Source organism: Schistocerca piceifrons, chromosome X (genome assembly GCF_021461385.2).
Source record: "Schistocerca piceifrons isolate TAMUIC-IGC-003096 chromosome X, iqSchPice1.1, whole genome shotgun sequence".
In the NCBI taxonomy this organism is placed as follows: domain Eukaryota; kingdom Metazoa; phylum Arthropoda; class Insecta; order Orthoptera; family Acrididae; genus Schistocerca; species Schistocerca piceifrons.
In genome coordinates, this window is record NC_060149.1 from 148,571,723 (window position 1) to 148,594,438 (window position 22,716).

The 22,716-nt window shown below is 37.9% G+C and overlaps 1 protein-coding gene across 1 annotated transcript in view; it reads left to right on the forward strand.

Moving 5' to 3' along the window:
• The window catches only part of LOC124722229 (integral membrane protein GPR155), a 160,437-nt gene that overhangs the window by 136,459 nt on the left and 1,262 nt on the right, over positions 1-22,716 (forward strand). The window contains exons 11-14 of the mRNA XM_047247421.1: positions 4,835-5,026; positions 5,452-5,666; positions 17,698-17,858; positions 17,950-18,090. Coding sequence (XP_047103377.1) covers positions 4,835-5,026; positions 5,452-5,666; positions 17,698-17,858; positions 17,950-18,090 — 709 coding nt within the window. The remainder of the gene's footprint in view (positions 1-4,834; positions 5,027-5,451; positions 5,667-17,697; positions 17,859-17,949; positions 18,091-22,716) is intronic.

A 22,716-nucleotide genomic window follows, 5' to 3' on the forward strand; every position in this document is an offset into this window, starting at 1 on the left:
TTGGACAGTAAAGTAACTGAAGATGGCAGAAGTAGAGAGGATATAAAATGCAGACTCGCAATCACAAGAAAAGCATTTCTGAAGAAGAGAAATTTGTTAACATCGAATATACATTTAAGTGTTAGAAAGTGTTTTCTGAAGGATGTGTTCTGAATGTAGCTTGTATGAAAGTGAAATGTGGTGCTACAGAAGAATGCTGAAGATTCAATGGGTACACGAGGTGCTAGTCAAAATATTTGAAAAGTTCATTGTAAAAATCAGAAAATTATACTTATGTCGCAATGTCCTCCGTCATCTTGGGCGTGTAGACAACAATTCCAGTGTTGTTCCCATTTTTGGAAACACTGCTGGAAATTCGCAGGTTGAAAGGTATTCAGGACCCATTGCAATTCCACTTGGATGTCTTTAGTCGAATCAAAATATCACCCTCTCAATGTAATTTTCATCTTTGGGAACAGATAAAAATCACATGGGGCTAGGTCTGGTGAGTATGGATGGTGGGGGACTGTTGCCATGTGGTTTTTGGCCAACGAGCAAAGTATGCGCAAGTGCATTGTCATGGTGCACCAACCATTTATTCTTTTCCTGCAACTCTGGCCGTTTGCACTGAACATTTTCCCTCATTTACCTTGAAACCTCACAATAAAACTGCCCATTGACAATCTGACCAGATGGAACAAGCTCCTTATGCATTATTCCCCAATGTCGAATAAAATGATCAGCATTGACTTTATGTTGCTGTGAACTTGTCGAGCTTTCTTCTGCCTTGGAGAAGGTGGAATTTTCTGTTGTGATTTTAGCTGATTTGTTTCAGGGCCAAAACCGTAGACCTAAGATTCATCACCTGTTATGACTCTGTATAAGAACTGCAGACACTGTCGAACTCTTTGTCGCAGCGCAGTGCATGCCTGAATCCTGAGGTTTCATTGGTTCAAGCTGAGAAAGTGACAGACAGACTTCGCTGCAATTTGTCTTGTGTTCAGTTCATCAACTAGAATTTGTTGACATGTACCATATGACAGCCCAAGTCTGTTACAAACATAGTGAATTATCTGCTTTCAATCTTCATGGATAATGTCTAGCACTTTCATGATTACTTCCAGTGTTGTGCTTTTTGATGATCAACCAGGACTTTTGTCATCTTCCGCCATTTCTTGGCCTTCCTTGAAGGGCTTGGACCAATCAAATGTTCATGCTTGACTCAGTGCACTCTGACCAAATCCCTCTGTCAGCACGCGGTGGGTTTCGCTTGCAGTTTTCTTCAATTTGAAACTGAATTTGATGCAAATCCATTGCTCCTTCATGTTATCCATTTCACAATTTGCAGAAGCATTGAAACATGTCCTGATGCACACTACAACAACTCACAACTGCATTTGTCAAAGTTGATGCAACTTTGTGCCACAGTAGCTAAGACGTGTACCTCGAGACATCTACTGGCAGAATACCGTAATGCTGTTGGTTTGACCAGTACAATGAAATTCTTGGATATTTTGTGTAGCACCTTGTACCATGTAACCAGTGAGGAAGTGCTGAGTAGAATTAAGAAGAAAAGAAATTTAAGGCATAACTTGACTAAAAGAAAGGATTGGTTGATAGGACACAGTCTGAGACACCAAGGGATCACCAGTCTAGTATTGGAGGGAAGTATGGGGAGTAAAACTTGTAGAGGGTGGCCAAGAGATGAATAAGGTAAGCATGTTTAAGAGGAAGTATGTTGCAGTACATATGTGCAGATGAAGAGTCCTGCGCAGGATAGAATGGCACGGAGAGCTTCATCAAACCAGTTTTGTACTGAAGACAACAACAACAACAACAACAACAATAATAATAATAATAATAATAATAATAATAATTTAATATCTGGTCTAGTAGTCTTTTCAAAACTGACTGACTTCAGTTACTTCATGATTCTGTAATTCCTTATTTCCGAACTGTCGTACTTGTGTCCAAACAACATATGAAAGCAGGGCTAGTACCACGATCTTCAGGAGCCAGTTTTGGATGAGAGATTGTAATATTTTAGCTTTCACTTGTATGTTATTGCATTTCAGTACCAGTATGACTGAGTGACTGAACAGATGATTGTAATCTGTTGACTGATTTTTATATAGATCCAAAATTGTTTATGGTTTTAAAAATTCTACAGATAACATTTTGCTTTCATATTCATTGAACATTTCTTGCATAGCTTTCTTTACTTTCACTTCAACTATGTTCACTTTATGTTTATCAATGTGGCTTCATCTTCTTTTTATCTGTGTTGAAGCTTTTGCTGATTTGTGGAAACATCCTAAAATTGTCATTGAATTGTTGTTGAACCTCTAAGTTGTGTGCTATATTGATGACATATATTTATCTTGAATGTGTCCTCTAATACTTTTGAGTACGTTCCATAGACTATCCACATTTCCCTCCCTTGAGGTGAAACAAATCGGGGTGAAATTACAGCCATTCAGCAATGAGTGCTTGGAAGTTTGTCCAGTAAGAGAACATGTTTGGATGTGCTAAGCAGTGCAGTTTTGTTCAACTTAGCTGCTGCTGTGTTATGTTGTAGTTGCTGTAAATCACTTTACTTGTTGCCATGTGCTAGACCACACTGGAGTCACCATGAACAGGTACACGAACAACAAGCAAGCTGACATTCACATTGCTTATGAGCAGTGGGATGCAGTGCTGCAAAATGATGGCATACAGAACATTCATCAGACAGAAGGCTACCAGCAGCCACAATCTATAGGTTTCGAAAAATGCATGACGCAGGGCTGTATTGTATTCATTTGTTATTACTACTGATTATGATCATAAACCATCATCTTGGTATTTGTAGCAATGAAATGAAAGAGACCAACTAGAGAAACAACAAAAGACACAGATTGTCATATAAATAATAAAACATACAGTGATACTTAATGAAAGAATGAACACTACTATTCACATGCCACACAAATTGAGACATGGAAACAAATTCCCTGGCATTTTCAATACAATTGTGCACATCTGACAAAGCGAAAATTCATAAATATAAAGCTGAGGTCCACTCAATAGCAACCGAGTAACTGAATGTATGTAGTCAAAATGTAAGCAACTCAGATGCCAAGATGATCATTTATGACCGAAACCAGTATAATAAATTAAAAAGAGGCAGCTCTGTGTCATGCATTTTCAGAATATATTACTGCTGTTGATAACTGCGTGAAGAAAATTGTTGTTTTTTTTTTTAAAAAAAAAACTCCTGTAGGGTCGTGGACTATTGCTTGAGTAAAACAGTCATATTTGCACCCAGAAAGACCAATATAGGACGACAAAGCACAGTGAGGATGCCAAAAATTGTTGAATAGGTACTCCAACATTTAGGAACAATGCCTTCAATCAGCATCAGAGTGACAGCTAATCAACTCAGTGTCACTTATTGGCTTGTTTGGAATGTTGCAAAGGCAAACAGTTTACATCCTTACCATGTGCAAAAGATTCAAGCTTTGACAGTCAAAGATTTTACCTCGGTGTTAAGGCAGCATCAGTGTCCAAATAATGAGAATTTTCCCTACTTCATCCTGTGTACTGTTTAGGCTATTTGTACTAGGGAAGCAGTATTTAATGTACACAACTCACAAGTGGGTGCATGAAAATCCCCATTACATTCTACAACAAGATCACAAGGAAAGATTTATGGTATATGTCTGGTCAGGAATTGTCAATGACAACTTAATTAGACCTTCCAGTCTACCGCCTCAATTAAATGGACACAGTTGTTTACAGTTTTTGCAAGTGGAATTGATCATACTGTTAGAAGGCATTTGCCTCCACATATGCCAAAACATGTTGTTCCAAGAGGACGGTGCTCTACCGCATTCCACTCTGGGATTCAGTTGATATTTGAATAATGTGTTCAAGTGCAGATGGGTTGAGTGCAGTGGTCCTTGAGACTGGCCTTCTAGATCACCCAGTGTAACACCTTTGGACATCTTTGTGTTGGGTTATGCAAGGCCGCATCTACCAGGCACCAACCAACACCCATGCGAAGCTGGCTGCTAGAATGTGTAAGTTCATGACAACTATTTGCAACATGGCAGGAGTTATCGAATGTGGTGTGGGAGTCATTTTTCTGATAGTGTCAAATTTGTGGCAGTGTTAGAAGTAGGAGTTTCAAGCATTTATTGTGAGAAATGTGATATGGGAAAGAAAAGAGTATTTAAAATTTAAATTGTTTACTTTTTCACCACTGTCTTAGTTCACACTTACAGATATGCTGTCCTTGTCAAAATAATAGTTCATTCATGCTGTTTGCAGATTTCCAAAAATTAAAACATGTGGCCTTTAGACTCTATTATAAATAACATTACACCATATAGTATTACTGTCTTGATGCAATACTCTTTCTACAGTACAGCTTATTATCTGAACAAATTAATTACATTAAGGTGCCTTTTAACATAGTTGATTTAGTAGTTAAGCTTTACCCAGTAAACATCAAAGCAAATTTGTGTCTATGTAGCTAATGATAGATAAGGATTTACAGTTTGCCTAGCACTGTCTGTTCAGCTGAAGCCATATCTTCATCTAATTTAATTAGTAACCACATTTATAGCATAACAAGTGTTAGCTGGGCCAATTAAATAAATGCACATGCTTCAGGGTGCTTGTCACTGATCGGCTGCCATTGTATGAACATGGCTCCACATTGATGCTTTTCTGATCTATGGTTATCCAGAAATTGTTGCCCAATTCAACCTCCCATATCCTGCTTTGAACTTATTCTCAGAGTGTTTTTCTCCACCGTATGTCTATGAGGGAGTGTGTGTTAGAAACTGTGTAATTATACTTTTGTTTATAGTGACAGTAGGCTGTTTGATCCTGCATCAGAGGTACTGGCGACGCTATGCACGTTACTTGTCCTTGGTCCAAGATATTAATACGTCAGAGCCCAGACATTCAGGAAGTATGTCTTGCAGTGTACTCCCAGGAATAAATAATTGTTTGAAAGACACAACAGAACCCGAAGGACCATGTAGTAGCAGCCCAAGAGGTAAGTAGTTACAACAAATATCCAGTGTGTTATGCTTTCTGCAAAATTTAGTGATTAAAACTATGAGTTACGAGATAAGGTTCATAGTTACCAAATGCAGAAATTGCATTAACTGGAGCAATGGAAACAATTATTTCAGAGTTAGTTCTTGTACTTAGAAGAAGGTAATTATGTATTTCATTTAAGACGTACTGAGAAAATAAGTGAGACTGAAGATATATGAATATAGCAGTCATCTGCCACATCATGTTTTCATGATTTTTAAGTAATTTGATGTTTTGGAGGAAGTATATGGTGTGATTTTAATGGAGTCTTCCATTACTGTGTGGTAGAACAATTTCATGCCTGCCTGTCACATTTCTAATATTTTCTATTGTTGTATAGAATATATTTTAATAGCCTGTTTCTCTCTCTGGATATCTTAGCCACTACAAGCTCACAGATTATGGACATAGAAAATTTGGATGAGAATGGTGTTCGTACATGCCCATCACAATTCAGCTGCCCTTCAGACACTCGAGCTCGGTGTCAGCAACGTCTGGAAGATTATTATTTAGAGCAAGATGACATTGAGGATAGTGACTACCAGGTCCTCAGACACGTTGTGCTTATCATTCTGCTTGTCTCCTCGATGTTCACTGTAAGTACAGTATAATGTAATGTGAAAGCAAATTTCACAGTTACTATATAGGTTTTTGCCTTAAACATGTGTTCTGGTATAGTTATCAGCAGCTCAGTGCTACTGAATAATCATACTATATGGAAACTATTATTGTTGCAGATGTTTGTCATTCATATGCAGATAAACTTAGAGGATTGTTGCCTAGGACTTTGATATAGCTAAGAGAATTGGGGGTACTTTTATATTTTAATCTGAAAAATTTCACTGAGAGTTTAAATGATGATATTGCTGAGACTCTGTTTATATGTATCATGTTCCTTCTAGTGCTGATTGCCTTTTCTATTTTTCAGTAGTTTAAGTTTTGATGTATATTTGTTTAGATTCAGTGAAACTTTGCCCAGATTTTACAGGTCTAATCTCATTGTATTGAGCAAGGAGAACATCCCCAGGTACAGGAGTCACTTTACATAAAGTTTCAGTTTGATGACATTAATCATTAATTAATTAAAATCAAGAAGATGGCTGTTAATGGGACTCAGCCATTCCTCTTTTGAACATAGTTACTTCAGCACTAGCAGACTGGTAGTGTGCAGACTTGGCCAGTGTCTGGTTTTTAGAAACTGAGCTACTAAAAATGCGAGTGCATGTTGCATCGCTCTCACTTTGTGCCAGCACTTGGAAGAGCTAAAACTCACATTATACATTTCATCATCATCAACAGCAGCAGCAGCAGCAGCAGCAGCAGCAATGATTAAACGAGTTTTTGTTTGTTCCATCTCCATTTGTTTAGTTAGCTCTCAACATTGGCATCCATAAAGCAAAGTCAGCACTGCCAGTTCTTAACATATTGCATATACTGCACTCAATATTTATTTGCACAATAAACTCAATACCTGCACATAAAATAAATGTAGTATCATAAACTGGGAAATGAATAAGTTCACCAGGGGTTAAGGCAAGCAAATAAAGAGAAGAAAACCTATTGTTGTCCAGGTTTGAGCATAAGCCCAGTGGCAGCAGATACAGGAAAAGCCTGAACAGTAAGCCAAACAGTACAAAGATTTGTATGGTTTGTTATAAAGAGTACACAGAGAGATAACAATGGAACACTAGTGTAGGTGAAGACTGTAGTGGCTGGGCACTGATAACCATGCAGTTGAGCATCCCACAAACCAATAATCATCATCATCATCATCATCATCATCTGTAGTGACTTAACAGCAGGTTGCAGCCGGCCTTTCATCGACTCCAGCGATCGGGTCGTGCTGTTATGTTTGATGGTTAGCAGCACCCTTGCTGGAAGTCATAGTAGCTAAACAAACCAATTATGTATTTTCCATACTGACATTTGGCAAAGCTATTAATCTCTCCCCCCCCCCTGCCCCCCCCCCCCTTGAATCAGTCCACAACACCAAAAATGTTACAGCTGTTGCAGGGGAGATGTCTCCTTTGTGATGACGCACTGCTGGTATTGGTATTGCTGTGTGGCGCAGATACAGTGCTAGTAGGAGCTGGTTGACTGTCTTACTGCTTTGAACCATTCTTTGAAGGGGAAAGACAGTGAAGATGCTGGTGGTGCTAGCTGATCTATTTTTATTGGTATAGACTTTGTCTAGGATTGGAATGTTGGGAGAGCCAGCCGGAAGTCTTTGATGAGTGGTTGCTGGTTGTCTTGGGGGCATAATTGAAATGTCAGTTGTGGTGGTCCTTGGAATGAACTCTGGGACCCAAATGACATGAGTGCAGCTGATATGTGTATGGATGCAATTGGCATCGGGACACTGTCACCATCACCAACTGTCAGCTGCGAAAAGGATGGATCATCAGAGCAATCCTGGTGTAGCCCAAAAGTGTGTGCTCACACTGTAGTGCTATCCTGGAGTGGTATGGCATTGTCCTTTCACGTACATAGCCAATGGGAACAGCAAACAGAGGAGTGTCTGACAAGGGCAGCTGTGAAGCAGCTTTGCCAGACTGCAGCTGTTGGTGGGTAATGAGCTGCTTGTTGCTAGAAAACTATTAAAAGCTCTTCTTTAAATGCCAGCTGCTCTGACCGAGCAGTTCTAGGCGCTTCAGTCTGGAACCGTGCTGCTGCTGCTGCTGCTGCTGCTGCTGCTGCTGCTGCTGCAGTCGCAGGTTCGAATCCTGCCTCTGGCATGGATGTGTGTGATGTCCTTAGGTTAGTTAGGTTTAAGTAGTATTAAGTCTAGGGGACTGATGACCTCAGATGTTAAGCCCCATAGTGCTCAGAGCCATTTGAACAATCTTCTTTAAGCGTTTGAGTTTTAAAAGTCCTGAAACAACTCCTGATAGTGCCATTGGATACTGGGGGGAGTTGGGCTGTCATTAAGAATTTGATGTCATTGTGGGTGTGCAAACACTTAAAAGCAATTGTTGGAGTTTCAAGCATTTATTGTGAGAAATATGATATGAGAAAGAAAAGAGTATTTAAAATTTAAATTGTTTACTTTTTCACCATTGTCTGTTGGTGGTGGTGGTGGTGGTGGTGGTGGTCCAGTAACTTCTGAACGACTTCCAGGCTTTTATGTCATGACTGTGTCCTAACACATTTGAAGCTGGAAAAACTGATATTACAAGTCACTCATCATTATTTTTGTAGACAGCACTCAACATTTAATTTCACAATAAACTCAATACTAGTATATGAAATAAATGTGACACCTTAAACCAAGAAACAGGTAATTTCATCAGCCATTAAGACAGGCCGGTCATGAGAAGAAAAGCTGTAATAATTCAGGTACAACCATGAGTCAAACAGCAGTGGATACAGTCAAAGTGAGAATAGCGAACCAAACACAGGCAACGAAATCACTCTCTTTGTTATAAAGAGCACATTGAAATTACTGAGGAAAACTGAAATAAATAAACACTGAAGTGGCTTAGGGCAAGCTGTGACTAGCATTTCATCAGCCGCAGTGGCCGACTTATGTAGTAGGTTGTCACAGATCTTAACACAGGCAGCTAGTAGCATTTCCACAGACTTCATAGCAGTTACACAACTCAGTGATGTATTTTCCGTATCAATGTCCAGCAGGACTACTAAAGTGAGGATTGTCTTCTGTCTGCTGTTTCCAGAACACTCTGCTGATTGTGTCACTCAGTGCTTTGTTTATATCATGGTGTACAGCCTTTGTCAAAGATTGTCCTCTTATTCAGCTAATATGCCTAGCCATCTGAAGAGAAAGCCATGCTACCCAGCTTAATGTCATTAATGTTAAACAGTGTAGATAATTCCTTGTACCATTTATAAAAGACCTAGTTCACAAAAATGTTAAAAGGAGTGGGTTATAGGAGGGGTAGCTATAAAGCTTTAATTATCACCTCATAAAATAAAGTTACTTAATTAATTTTTGTTTATTTGTGGGTATGTCTCTGTTGACCTGGTACACACTGAAATCATAGTGCTGCAGTATCATTGCACACCAATAGAGGAACCAAAACAAAATGGTGCAACCCACGTACACTTTATCAGTGGGCTGCACTATTCTGCTTTGGACCATGTGAGGTGGCACAGTGGTTGGCACACCGGACTCACATTTGGGAGGATGATGGTTCAAACCCATGTCCAGCCATCCTGATTTAGGTTTCCCATGATTTGCCTAAATCACTTCAGGCAAATGCCAGGATGGTTCCTTTGAAGGAGCATAGCCAATTTCCTTCTCCATCCTTCCCTACTGTGAGCTTGTACTTCCTCTCTAATGACCTCATTGTTGATGGGACTAATCTCCTGCTCCTCCTATTCTGCTTTGATTTCTTTCAAGGCCCAAATCGGAGTAATTTGGTTACCTCCAGATCCCAGTTCATTATATGAAATTTCCAGAATGTCACTGCCATTCTTCCTACTCCATTGAATCAACAGGATACGAATAATGCATGTCAGAAACGTTCACTGGTTCTGAGGAACCACGTGCACAGTGAGGCATTATGGCAGTAGGGAGGGAAGCACTTTGTTTGCTTGTAGTGAGTACTTCGTAGTACATTCTGTGAAAGGTTTCAGGATTAATCAACTGATATACTTACTGAGATCTAAAGGTGTGAATTTTATGTGTGTAATACATTGTGTCGGAAGTAAAACTGACCTGTCAGTTGTGTACTAAACATCAATTTTAATGTGCTATTTAGATTAAATTGCCGTAAATGCTGAAAATACTTTTCAGTTCAATTTTATTGTGGCCATCCCGTGTGAAAGCAATTTCTCATCTGTATTTATCGTGGCAGTTTTGTATACTTCTATGTTTCTATTACTCAATACTTACATGTAAAATATATATGTCTGCTTGTGTCTGTATGTGTGGATGGATATGTGCGTGTGTGCGAGTGTATACCTGTCCTTTTTCCCCCTAAGGTAAGTCTTTCCGCTCCCGGGATTGGAATGACTCCTTACCCTCTCCTTTAAAACCCACTTCCTTTCGTCTTCCCCTCTCCTTCCCTCTTTCCTGATGAGGCAACAGTTTGTTGCGAAAGCTTGAATTTTGTGTGTATGTTTGTGTTTGTTTGTGTGTCTGTCGACCTGCCAGCACTTTCATTTGGTAAGTCACATCATCTTTGTTTTTAGATATATATTTCTTACATGTATTTTGTTAGCCAATGTTTCTTTGATATATCATGGGTGCCATATTTCACAGTTTTTATTGGGGAAAGTTCCATGAAAGGTGGAAAGAAATCATGGTATAAATGAATTAAATGTAGAGTTTGTGTCCTCTACCTAATATACCTTACTCCAGCTAATATTCTACAGCTTCCTTCTAAAGCTGAAAAATAATTAACTTTTCCAAGTTTTCTTAACAAGCTCTTCGTAAGTTGTCTGTTGTGGGTATTGGTCATCATGGTCTAAGACCCCATGTAAAACTGAATAACACTAAAATATGTTGACCTGTGTGCTGACATACAAAAATTTTAACTATTAAGGTGCTGATATCCCATATAGTGTGAAATGTTTCATTTCTTACCATATCAAAGGATGTTGTCCATTTACCACTCCGAACTGAAAATCTAAAATCCTAACAGTGGTGGTGCATAGGAATATGGAATTATATTGCATTAATTGAAAACACTGACACACTGCATTACTATTTATGGATAATTTATTCCCACAACATGCCAACTGCCTTTCCGCGGTGGTAACACCAGTTCCCGTCAGGTCATCGGTGTTGGGCTTGGCTAGCACTTGGATGGGTCACTGTCTGCGTCTTCTGAGTGCAGTTGGCATGCAGGGTTCACTGAGTTCTTGTGAGGCCAACTGAGGAGCTACGTGATTGAGAAGTAGTGACACGAGTCATGAAAACTGACAACGGCCTGGAGAACAGTGTGCTGCCACATGCCCCTCTGTATTCGCTTCCGGTGGCGCCTAAGGGCTGAAGATGACACAGCAGCCAGTCGGTACTGTTGGGCCTTCAAGGCCTGTTCATATGGTGTTTGTGTGTTTTTATTCCCACAACATATGTAATATGGATGATGACATACATTATTCACAAATAAAGTCGCAGAATGCACACACAATGATAGCTGTTCACTGCTCAGTTACATACAAGAGCAGTGCTAATGGTTCAGTACTTAATTGCTTATACACCATTGTCTGTACATTAACACAGTCCTTAACTTTTTTGGTATACCTATGTGATACACTTTACAATATTTACTTATGATTTCAGGCTTACAATTGACATAGCTCCTGCTCTCGTGAATACACTGCCTGAATGCCTCCTCTGCTCTTGATTCCAACTATTCATAGCCTTACCCTTTGGTGACAACTTGTAACTTTGTGATTTTCTATCAGTTACAAGGAAATGATACATTAATTAATAATACAAAAGAGAAAATATTATAAAACTAACCAGACTGATTCTTAGAACTAATTATTTCATGTACCAAATGATTTGTATCCTTCTGTTCTACAGAAACACATGGCACTACCTATTTTGTATTGTATCTTCATGTGCAAGAAAACTTCCCTGGCCTCCCATAAAACCACCATTTAAAACTTGTACATAAAATTTATTTAAAAAATGTTAAAATTTTAAATACTTCCCTTGAAATACAAAATATGGATAATCTAAGAACATCATTGTATTCAGAAAATTTTGGGCTTCAGTATTATCAAAACAGATTTTAGAAACATGCCAGAGTACAAAAATGTATTTCTTGGACAGTTCCATTAAAGGTAATGCAAACACTGGATTTATAAGAGGTATCTCGAAACTGTGCCTCCTACTCTGCTCTTCTGGGACACCTGTGCTGTACAGAGACCACTGTGATTAAACCACTTAAACAGATGGTTATTTCAGCATGATTTTCAAATTGGATTATTTTATTAATAAGATTCCTTTTGTTTTCATTACTGACAATACCAAAGCAATCATATTTATGCTTACATGGTTCTCCTGTTTAAGGTGATTGCAGTCTTAAATTTGTTGAAGCATCACTAATGCTACCACACTTCCTCCTTTTCTTAGTCAGCTTCTCTGCAGACATACTTTATTTTTCATTATGAATAGATGAGTCGCAATCTTCTCTATTAATATTACTTTGACACAACACAATGCTAGATCAAACTTCCTTTACAAACTCCATAAAACAAACTAAAACGACCAAATTTAATGTGATAGTGACTGTAACGATGACGATAATGTTCGCTGTAACAGACCTACACTGGCCGGGAGCCAGTATATCATACAGTTTTCCCATTACATTCCCTCAGCTTGTCAGGATATTCCCTTTTTTGCATGGACTTGTAAGATTTTTCCCCTGCACACATTTTCAAGATTTTTGAAATCTCTCAACATGTCAGATTGTTTTCCAATTCTGCTTTCCCCCTAGACTCTTCATATATGATTGTGGAAACGCTCTCTTCCCCTCCCCCCCCCCCCCCCTCTCCCTTTATTTTCTTAATATCAACTGACAAAACTGCTAAAGTGTTTTATCCTTTTTGTTTGAGTGTATGCCACCTTTTTTCATATTCAGCTGTTCCACTAGCACCAACTAGCATAGTACCAATGTGAAATATTTGTCAGCAGTAACTTTTTCATTTCCCATTAATTCACTTTTCAGCATTGTTAAGCCAAGACTGATGATGATAGTGTTGTAACCCTATAGTGTGAATGCACGTAATCAAACAGTGCATGATTAAAGTGCCTCCACAGACGGCCTAGTGAGGTCACCTCACAGCATGGACAGGTGGCGCAGCAAGTGGTGTGCTGTGTGCACAACAGCCCAATATAAGCCTGGTATGCCAGGTCCTCGGCCTTACTTCCTGTTTACTTGCTTACTCTATGATCACCTTCGAGACTGTATGCTGATGTGTTCTATAGTTATTAGACTTTGCACTGATCTATACTTCATTTGGTGTTATTGTGAATCTCTTCATGTGGGAGCTAAATAAAACTTGGTTGATGTTACTTATGATATTGTGTCTGTACAGTGTTAACAACAGTTAGTGCAGAGGCTCAACAGTTACTCTTGCTTCTATGCACAGTGTGTCCAGGCCACTTCCAATATTATAACTCAAATTTTTATTCAGGCTGTTGCCTGATCTGCTGGATTCAGATGCCTAGGCCATGGCTTGATATTTTCTGTGGCCTGGCAAAGGATAAAATTTCATAATGCTTGCAACTGTAGCCTCTATCCCACTGTTTCGTGTAGCTTTCGACATACATATTTTCTGTAGTACTTTTATTCATCTGTGAAGCACTTTTACTATGATATTGAGCGTGTCATAGTGTTACAGTTTAAGAACAAAAAATTATGTATACAGGCATTTAGACATGTACAAGTCAAGTTTGACAAGGCTGGGACAGGTAGTCGGTCATGACCTTATAGTTGGAGCCATCCAGGCGTTTGCCTGAAGTAATTTAGGGAAATCACAGAAAACCTAAATCGGGATGGATGGATAGTTGAAGATTGGAGCCATCGTCATCCTGAATACATAAGTCAAAATTGCCAAAACAAGTGTTTTTCTAATGTTAAGCCATTTTGGTCTCTTTCTGTGGAACTACAGACAGCTCTCCATGTACCAGTATAAATATATTATACAGAATGTAAGCTTGCACCTGAAGTATTCCTATGTATATGTGCCTCCTGTGGTACATAGGCATATGCCTTATCAGTATCTAAGAATATGACAGTGACTGGCTTGTTTTTCTCCCAGGGATTTTCAAACTGGATTCTCATAGCAAAACCATTCTTTGGTTGACCTGTTTAATCTAAACCCATGGGATAGAGGTATTTGATTTGCACAAATTTGCCACTCACCTTTCCAAAACAGTGTAACTATGATTCCCACCCTCCTCTTATTTGGTATTACATTATCTTACCAGATCTTATTCATTACCGTGTGTGTCCACTGTTTTCAAGGTCCACCAACAGCTTTAGTCACATCCGCACTGAGCTGATTTATTCTAGTAGATATTACTTGGCATTGTTTACTACTGTTTCCATTTCCAACCTGGTTAGATTATACTAGTGGTGTTACATCCAGAAATTTGAGGGTCACTGTCCTGTGGATCTTTGCTATCTCTGCCGTTCAACTGTTCGTCAAAGAATGATCTGAATTTCTGTAATACTTTTTTTCATATTTTTTGCAATCTCTCTATATGAAAGTTCTACTGATTTGATGAACCTCCTACAGTTCCTCTTTCTCTGTCTGTAATTTTTTTATTTTCTTATTTTTATCTACAGCTGCTCTGTTTGCATTTGTATTTGCATCTGTGACTGTTGTGTGGATCTTTCTATACATTGAAAGCTTTTCTTCTATTTCAACCGATACATAGTTCTTCTTGCACAATTTTGATTTCTAATGGCAGTTTTTACATCTTCATTCAGCCATATTATTTCTTTTCGTTTTCTGATATTATTTTGCCACCCAAATAATATCTCTTGTGTTCCTGTCACGGCCAGTTTTAAAGTATTCCATTCCTCATATGCAGATTTCAGTTTTTCTTTTGTAACAAGATGCAAAACTGATTTCTGAATTATTCTGTCACACTTTTCACAAAGTTATCTTCTCTTTTCCCCCACTTTTTCTTTCTGTATTTCTTCAGAGGCCTTGTCATTGCCATATTTACAATTAACAGCCTATGATTTTTTTCATCTAAATTTTCACTTGGAATTACTTTGATATTACTGATGGACCTTCAGACTTCTTTATATGAAAGACTATCAGTTATATTTCTTGGTAACATTACACAAAAATACAATCTTCATGTAATAGCAGGACGATTAAACTTGAACAAGCATGCTTATTTTAACTGTTTCCTGGCACTGATTCAACCAGATAGCCATTTGGTTAGTTATTTGTGCATAGGGAATGTAAGCTACATATCATAGTAATGTGAAACAAGATAGTGCAAAGGCTATTTGACATAATTTCCTGAGAATACTTTTGATTTTCCAGGTGACACACACAAATGCTTTTTTTATTTTATTTTATTTATTTATTTATTTATTTATTTATTTATTTTTTACAGGAACTTCTTAAATGTAATAAAATCATAATGTTCCAGATACCATGAGAGGTCTATTTTTACCACCTATTTTATTCTGAGCAGTACCTAATGACATAGTCTATGTCTACATCTACATATATGTTTTGCAAGCCACCATACAGTGCATCGCTGAGGGTATGATCTATCATTACTATTCATTTCCTTTCCTCTCTACAAACTATAGTCTGTCATTATGTGTGCATTCTCTTTTGAACCAAAACTGCAACAGCCTTTACTACCTCAGAATTTTCTGAATTTTGTTATCAAACCATGGTGCGTCTTTTCCATCCTTAATACACTTACTCGGCACATACGTCTCCAGAGCACAGATTTACAATCTGTGTAAAGCTTGCACATAATTCCTCTGTGTCCATGATACTGGAACTAAATGGTGTCAATTTATTTTCTAAGTGGGATGCTAACAACTGCTTTCTAGCAGAAATACTCTCCAAGTCGTCTTGTTTGATTTATTAATTTTAGTAACTGCAGTCACTACAATATCATGTCCACTAATCCCTGTCTCTATAATGATTTTTTCAATAAGATCAAGCTTTATTGTAGCTAGAAAGTCTAAAATATTTCCATTACGTGTAGGATGTCGAACTAGCTACTCAAGACAGTTTTCAGCAAACATGTTGAAAAGTATGTCACAAGACTGTCTGTCTGTACTCCCTGCAGTGAATCCGTAGATGCCCCAGTCTGTGCTCAATGAGTTAAAGTTACCTCCAACTAACATTTCGTGATCTGGGTCTTTGCACAATACTGACTGCAGACTATCTTTGAATAACTCTAAAACTATCACAGTGGAATCAGGTGGTTCTAGACCTGTTATATGTGACATACTAACTTCACTGTTACACTCAAATTCTATCTCAATAGAGACAATATTTTTGCAACTGCAATGAATGCTCCTCCTCCTATGGTGACTAATCTGTCTTTTTGATTTATGGTTTATGAATCACTAAATATCTGATAGCTTCCTGCTTCAGGATTCAGCCAGTACTGTCTCAAGAATAATTTGAGTGTGAGAAATTCCAATTTAATTCTTGTACATGGTAACCCAGTTAATCCTTCAGGCCAAGGTGGCGCAGTGGTTAGCAGACTGAACTTGCATTCGGGAGGACGATGGTTCAACCCAAGTCCGGCCATCCTGATTTAGGTTTTCCATGATTTCCCTAGATCACTTCAGGCAAATGCCGGGATGGTTCCTTCAAAAGGGCATGGCCAACTTCCTTCCCCATCCTTCACTAAACTGATGGGACCAATGACCTCAATATTTGGTTCCTTCCTCCAACCTACCTACCTACCTACCTACAGGCCAGTAATTTCTGTGCTTGCTAGACTACTGATGATAGGTTATGCAGCTGGCTTGCAAAGAACTGCAGCATATTATTTAAATAGCTCAGCATATTATTTAAATAGCTCTATCACAGAAATCCTTTTTCCAAAATCAATAATTTTTAGTAATTGTAAACAATAGACCTTTATTACATTTAAAACATATTTAACCACTCAAAGTGAACTTTTGGTCTAATACACTTTGAATCAGTCTTTGAAACTGAGTCTGACCCCACACTCTCTTCCCACAAATTCTCAGTAATTCTATTGTTGGCAGCAGTCTGAAATTTACAAGTGCTTTTTTTTCGTGTCTTCTCACTGGTTTGACAAATAATAAATGCATAGTGTACTGAAATATTTATTATTCTTCTGTAGATTTTCACATATCACTTCACTCTCTTGTTTTCCTTTCCATGTGAAAATGTTTTCATTCCTGATTTCCTCTGACTTGCTCACTTCCCAACAAGGATCTTCATGGGTTCAACAAATATCCATAGATTTAGCTGCTGACATAGTGTGACTCATCATTGATGGATCACAGAGAAATGAAGTTTTACCCGAGAGACTGCTGCTGCTAAGTGCATGATTAAGGTACTGTCAGCACTGATGCTCACTTCACTTAAGTACATACTCGAATTTCCAACTTGAGGGGTTAAAACAGTCATATAAGTTGGATTTATGTGTGTGTTGTAAAGTGTTCTTGTTGTTTGTTTGTACCAATATTTTGTTTCATTTTGTGGTTGTTTTGCGAAATGTAGAACAGAGAAAACAGTTTCATGCAAATGTGGAAGCAATTTTTTTGGGAAATAGATTGATTCATGAAATTTTGAGAGTTCAACTGTCTGTTATTGACTAGTACATTGCCTCTTTAGCAATATGGAAATGAACATGTGGACCTCAGCTACTTTGAAGAAAGTCAGCAACCTCTGACTATGGCCTTAAAATTTAGTAGGCAAATGGAAAATTAAACATCCTCAACAAACAGATGTACTGAATCAGAATAGCTTGGCATATTGACTCTCAGAGGATGTCCAGAACTCCCGCAAGTGGTGTTTGGTTTTGTTTTGGTTAATAAGGTGTTTAATAAGTTGTGTATAATAATTGCTGTTGATTTATAACATCAGGTAAAAGAGGAAATTATACTTAGAAGTAAATTTTATTGTGATTAATTGTGACTATATATGGAATAATTATATATATTTATTTTTTAGGGCATTGCTCTTTCAGTGTGGACTTTAATTATGGAGGCTATGTCAGGAATATATGTCGAACTGTCATTTCTTGATGCCAGTCTCAACTTCGGCCAGAGCATATTTGTATTTGCTATTTTTGGTCTCAGTCCTAAGGCAGCGATTTTACCATTCATAAAACTGTAAGTTTTAGACACAAAAAAAGTTTTGTAGTTAGCTGATGTCTTAAAATGATGCCCGAATGTAAAAGCTTAATGAGGAAATTTATTTAAGATGGCGGAGGGTGCGATATGGAACATCTACCTTAAGCTTGCCACAATGGGAAGAACTGAATTTTGAGACACGACATGTGTGTGATCAGTTTGTTATGCATCATTTGGAGAAATGTAGAAGTGATATTTCTGAAGATAGAAGGTGAGTGTAATTGAAATAAAAAGCTGCACTGGGGTGTCAAGAGAAATTTGCTCTATATTACATCACAGTCCATGCAGAAATCAGTTATGTTTATTTTTATATTTTGTTTTTACACATTTGTGTGGTACATAGAAGGAGTAGAAGAACGTGATTTAATTTTTTTAAAATCCAGTTAATAAATTTGTATTTGCTTCAGTTTTGATTAATGTGATATTATGGATTTGTTACAAAAAGCTTGTGTTAATTAGTTGTGCCTTTTACCACCTTGGTTTGCTTTTTCAAATGACAAAGGGGTGCATGTGTCTTGTCATCAGGGATTTTTGAAATAGTACCTTCTGTTAGTTAAAATTTCTGTGTGAAAGCCATTTTACACTAAGGAAAATAAATATAGGCAGCCAATTTGGATAATAAAGTGCAGAATATAAAGCTGGAGAATGTGAAAATTGTATAAAAGCTGCCTGTATGTCCGACATCCATATGTAGCATCTCAGTAAGGACAGTATTTTAGTGTTTTAGGAAATGTTATTGGATTAAAGATTTGAGCTATGACAAAAGGACGCACAAATCAGATAAAACTGAAACATCGTAGGATAATGTGAGGACTATAATGCTGTAGCAATAGAAATGTTCAGTCATCAAATCATTAACATGTGAAAATGAAGATGTTTGTGATATTATTACAGATATTTTCAGAATTTTCCATGGACATTTCTCATCCGTTGCAGGTAAATCACAGATAGCCGCATTTTTTCCACTAGACAAACTAGGAGAGTTTTCACAAAAAGTATTAGTAGGGAACAGCAGTAGATAGATCTATTGAAGACAAATATTAAGAAATTTGAAATTGTTACTAAGGTACCAAAGGGTAAGGGCTTGTGTGGTTATTTTAGTGAGTTTTGTTTTTGGGCATTAGGCCATGGTATGAGGCATATATTACTCTGTCTAATTTTTTTCTTCCAATGCTGGATATGTCATCAGATGCTATCGGGAAGCAGTACAATCTCAAACCAGTGCAGGAAGCTTTTTGAACTTCTTCAAAAATTGCAACTGCATCATGAGTTTTTGTAGCCTGTGATGATGTCTCCAGCATTGGAAAACTAAAAGTTAAGCACAAACGTATGCCTTGTACCATGGCCTAATGTCCATAAAACTAAAATAATCAGAAACGTAAGTGCTGCACATGAAAGCCTACAGTGGGTGGTTATTGTCAGGTAACAGGTAGGTTTGTAAATTTTTGAGAATCCTAAATTAGCAGTGTACATGTGTAACATTTATTTACATGCAAGTCTTTTAACATATATTTAAATACTTATAGGTGAGGCCTCAGCACAAGAAGGGGACAACAGATGAAATTTTAAATCTCTATATTGTGGTGTATTGCTAAATAAATCAACAGCACTGTTTAATTGGGGAAAAGTCATGCAGTTGGTTTTGCTCTTACTTACATAGTATGAAGCAGGAAGTTATTACACACTGTTACATAACAGGAAAGGAACTTAATCTGACATTGGCACTATAACTTAAAGTGTTCACTCAAAGTTCCATATTTACTCACATATATTTTTTATATTCATCTATGACTTAACAATATGTGTTGTATAAAGCTCCAAAGCTTTTTCATTTGCAGATGATAAACTACGACTGTTACAGATTCAACTCACAGACTGAAAAATAAAGCAAACTATGTATTGCAGTACATCACATCTTCTTTCTTTTGTTCTCAGTCCATAGTTTGGTTAGCGACAATTTTTGTTCCTGATTTTTCCCTATCTTCAGAAACTCTCTTTAGTTCAGAGTACATTGTCAATTTCAAATCTTATTTTATCTGCCTGATTTACTGTAGTCTTGGTCTTCCTTGTGCATTCATAGCATGGATTCTTCCTTTTATTAATTTCACAATAAAGGTGCAATGTTCAGTATAGTTGTCCAATCCATCGGTCCATCTGTTCTGTGATTGTCCTCCTTAACCGTCTTTCGTCTCCTAAGTTGTTGAAGACTTCTTCATTGGTCATTCTCTCTCTTTAGGACTCTTCTCCAACACCAAGCCTCAAAAGCCTGTAATCTTTTCCATTCTGGCTACACTATTGTCAACGTCTCAAAGCTATATAGGGCAAAGATCGTAACAAAAGTTTTTATGTTTTGTTTCCTGGAGCTGAAATCAATACTTTTGATGTTAGTAGCTTCTCCTCCCCCTCCCCCTCCCCCTCCCCTCCTCCTCTCCCCCTACCCTCCCCCTCTCCCTCTCCCCCTACCCTCCCCCTCTCCCCCTCCCCCTCCCCCTCCCCCTACCCTCCCCCTCTCCCTCTCCCCCTCCCCCTCCCCCTCCCCCTGTCGCCCTCTCCCTATCCCTCTCCCTCTAATCAATGGTGTTTGAGTATGCAGGTCTGTATTTAACCTTCTGGCATGATCTACCATCCTCTATTAGTGTACTACCCATGTACTTAAAGCTGGTGAGTTGCTTCAGCATCTCTTTATCCAAAGGTAGATTTGCTGTTATTGGAACTTGACTACATACAACGATTTCAGGTTTCTTCTTATTTATTTTCATATTCTATCTTTCTGAAAATTCCTTGCTCATGCCTTCTGTGGCCTTTTGAGGACTGTTTTCAAATACAGCTAACAGTCCTATATCATCTGCAAATCCAAGCATCCTTATGTTTTCTCGAAGTGTAGTTCTCCTTTCGTAATAAGTATCTTTATATTCATTTATTGTATCCTCTTTGTACATCTTGAAGAGATGACTGCATCCCATCTGGACAGCTTCATTTCCTCTTGCAAATTTTGAATGACCATCTTTTTGCTGTCTGATTCCTGTAAAGCTGCATGATTATTTTCGTGTCTTGATGATCCAGCTTTATGAGCATAACATTTTAGGCAGTCTACATTGTCAAAAGACTTTTCTAAAATAATCTAATTAATCTAATCTAAATCAGTACCCTATTTTACAGAAAATAAGCACACTTAATTTACAATAAAACCTAACACATTCAGTACCTTATACACAGTTCTCTTAGGAACTGCATTCTCCTATGTTAGATAGTATGATTGTGTGCAGATGGGAAGCACTAGTTGAAAGCAAATATTCATGATGATATGCAGCAGTTAGATGCAGCAACTGTAATGATCAGAACAGTGTCCATCAACAGCTCCTGTTTTACTTTTGAGTTGTTATACTTTCCGTATTTTCATTTCTTGAAGTTATACATTATAATAGTTTGGGTAACTCATTTGAGGCACAAAATATATTTTTAGTTAAAAAATGAGTTGCGAGGATCATGTGTGTTTTTCATTCATAAAACCCCCTACACATCCGTGTTTAATAAGCTGGTTATTTTTAGACTAGTATTCCAGTACATCTGCAGTTTTCCACTGAAAATATGCACTTGTTAAAAAGGGACAGCTACAACTATACAGTCGAGTTTCGACAGGGAAACAATGCGTATGCGATAGCACATATCCTTAACTATTGTCCACAATAGTGTCCAATACTTTGTGCCATACATTCAAACATGGTACTGATGACTGTAGTTCTGCTTTTGGTAGCTGCACTGCAGTTTATCAGCAACTCATTTACAACATATCAGTCTGCAGCTTTGGTTGCTGCAGGAACATATTGTTCACCCAGTGAATATTTGGACTTAATGCAGGATCCATTCATTGAGATTTGTGTTGTCACAGGTCTTGTAGGTCATTTCAGGTGGATACATGGATTGTCAGAGATGAAGACCATAGTCAACATAGTCTCCATTCCCTGTTTCTTTTTAGTACAATTGTAGTAAGAAGCTAATATCTTGTTATACCTTCTGGTAAACCTTCCGGGATGTAAGGTAGTGGTCCATGAAACTCTTCAGCACCTAATGTTTTGTCCAGAGCTGCGCTGGACATCTTCAGAGGGGGGGTTTCTCCTCCGGTGAGTCTTGCCGACTGACGGGTCGGACGTCTGAGAGCAACTTATATATCGTAGAAAGTGGGCGTGACCAGAGTTACACGTGATATGCAGAGATAATCTTGGTCAAAGATAAAACTTAACTATTGATCGTAATCTCGTCACGGATAAAACTGTCTAGCAATTCTGTAGTGCTACTGTCCTGAAGTTATTTTAGTAAGTTTCGATGTAGTATCTTTATTTACTATGATTCCAGTTAATGAAGTTATGGATTTTATAACGGATATTTTTCCAGAAGATCTGACTGCTCTTTTCAGACATTGTCTTACTTCCAGTCATTTCCAGTGGAATAATGAATTTTATGAACAACTTAATGGCGTAGCAATGGGTAACCCATTGGGTCCTGCAGTAGTAGCTAATTTCTACATGGAGAAATTCGAAGTCAGCCTTGGAAAAAGCAGATAAGAAACCATCTCGCTGGTATCGGTATGTAGACGATACATTTGTGGTCTGGCCACATGGTAGAGAAGCCTTAGGCGAATTTTTTGATTACCTTAATAATATAAATCCAAGAATCCAGTTTACCATGGAGAGAGAAAAGATAACAAAATACTGTTTTTGGATGTTTTAGTTATGAGACAGACAGATGGAAGATTGAAACAACAAATTTTTAGAAAAATAACGCACACAGACAGATACTTACATAAAAACTCTAACCACCATCCAAAACAAAAGAGAGG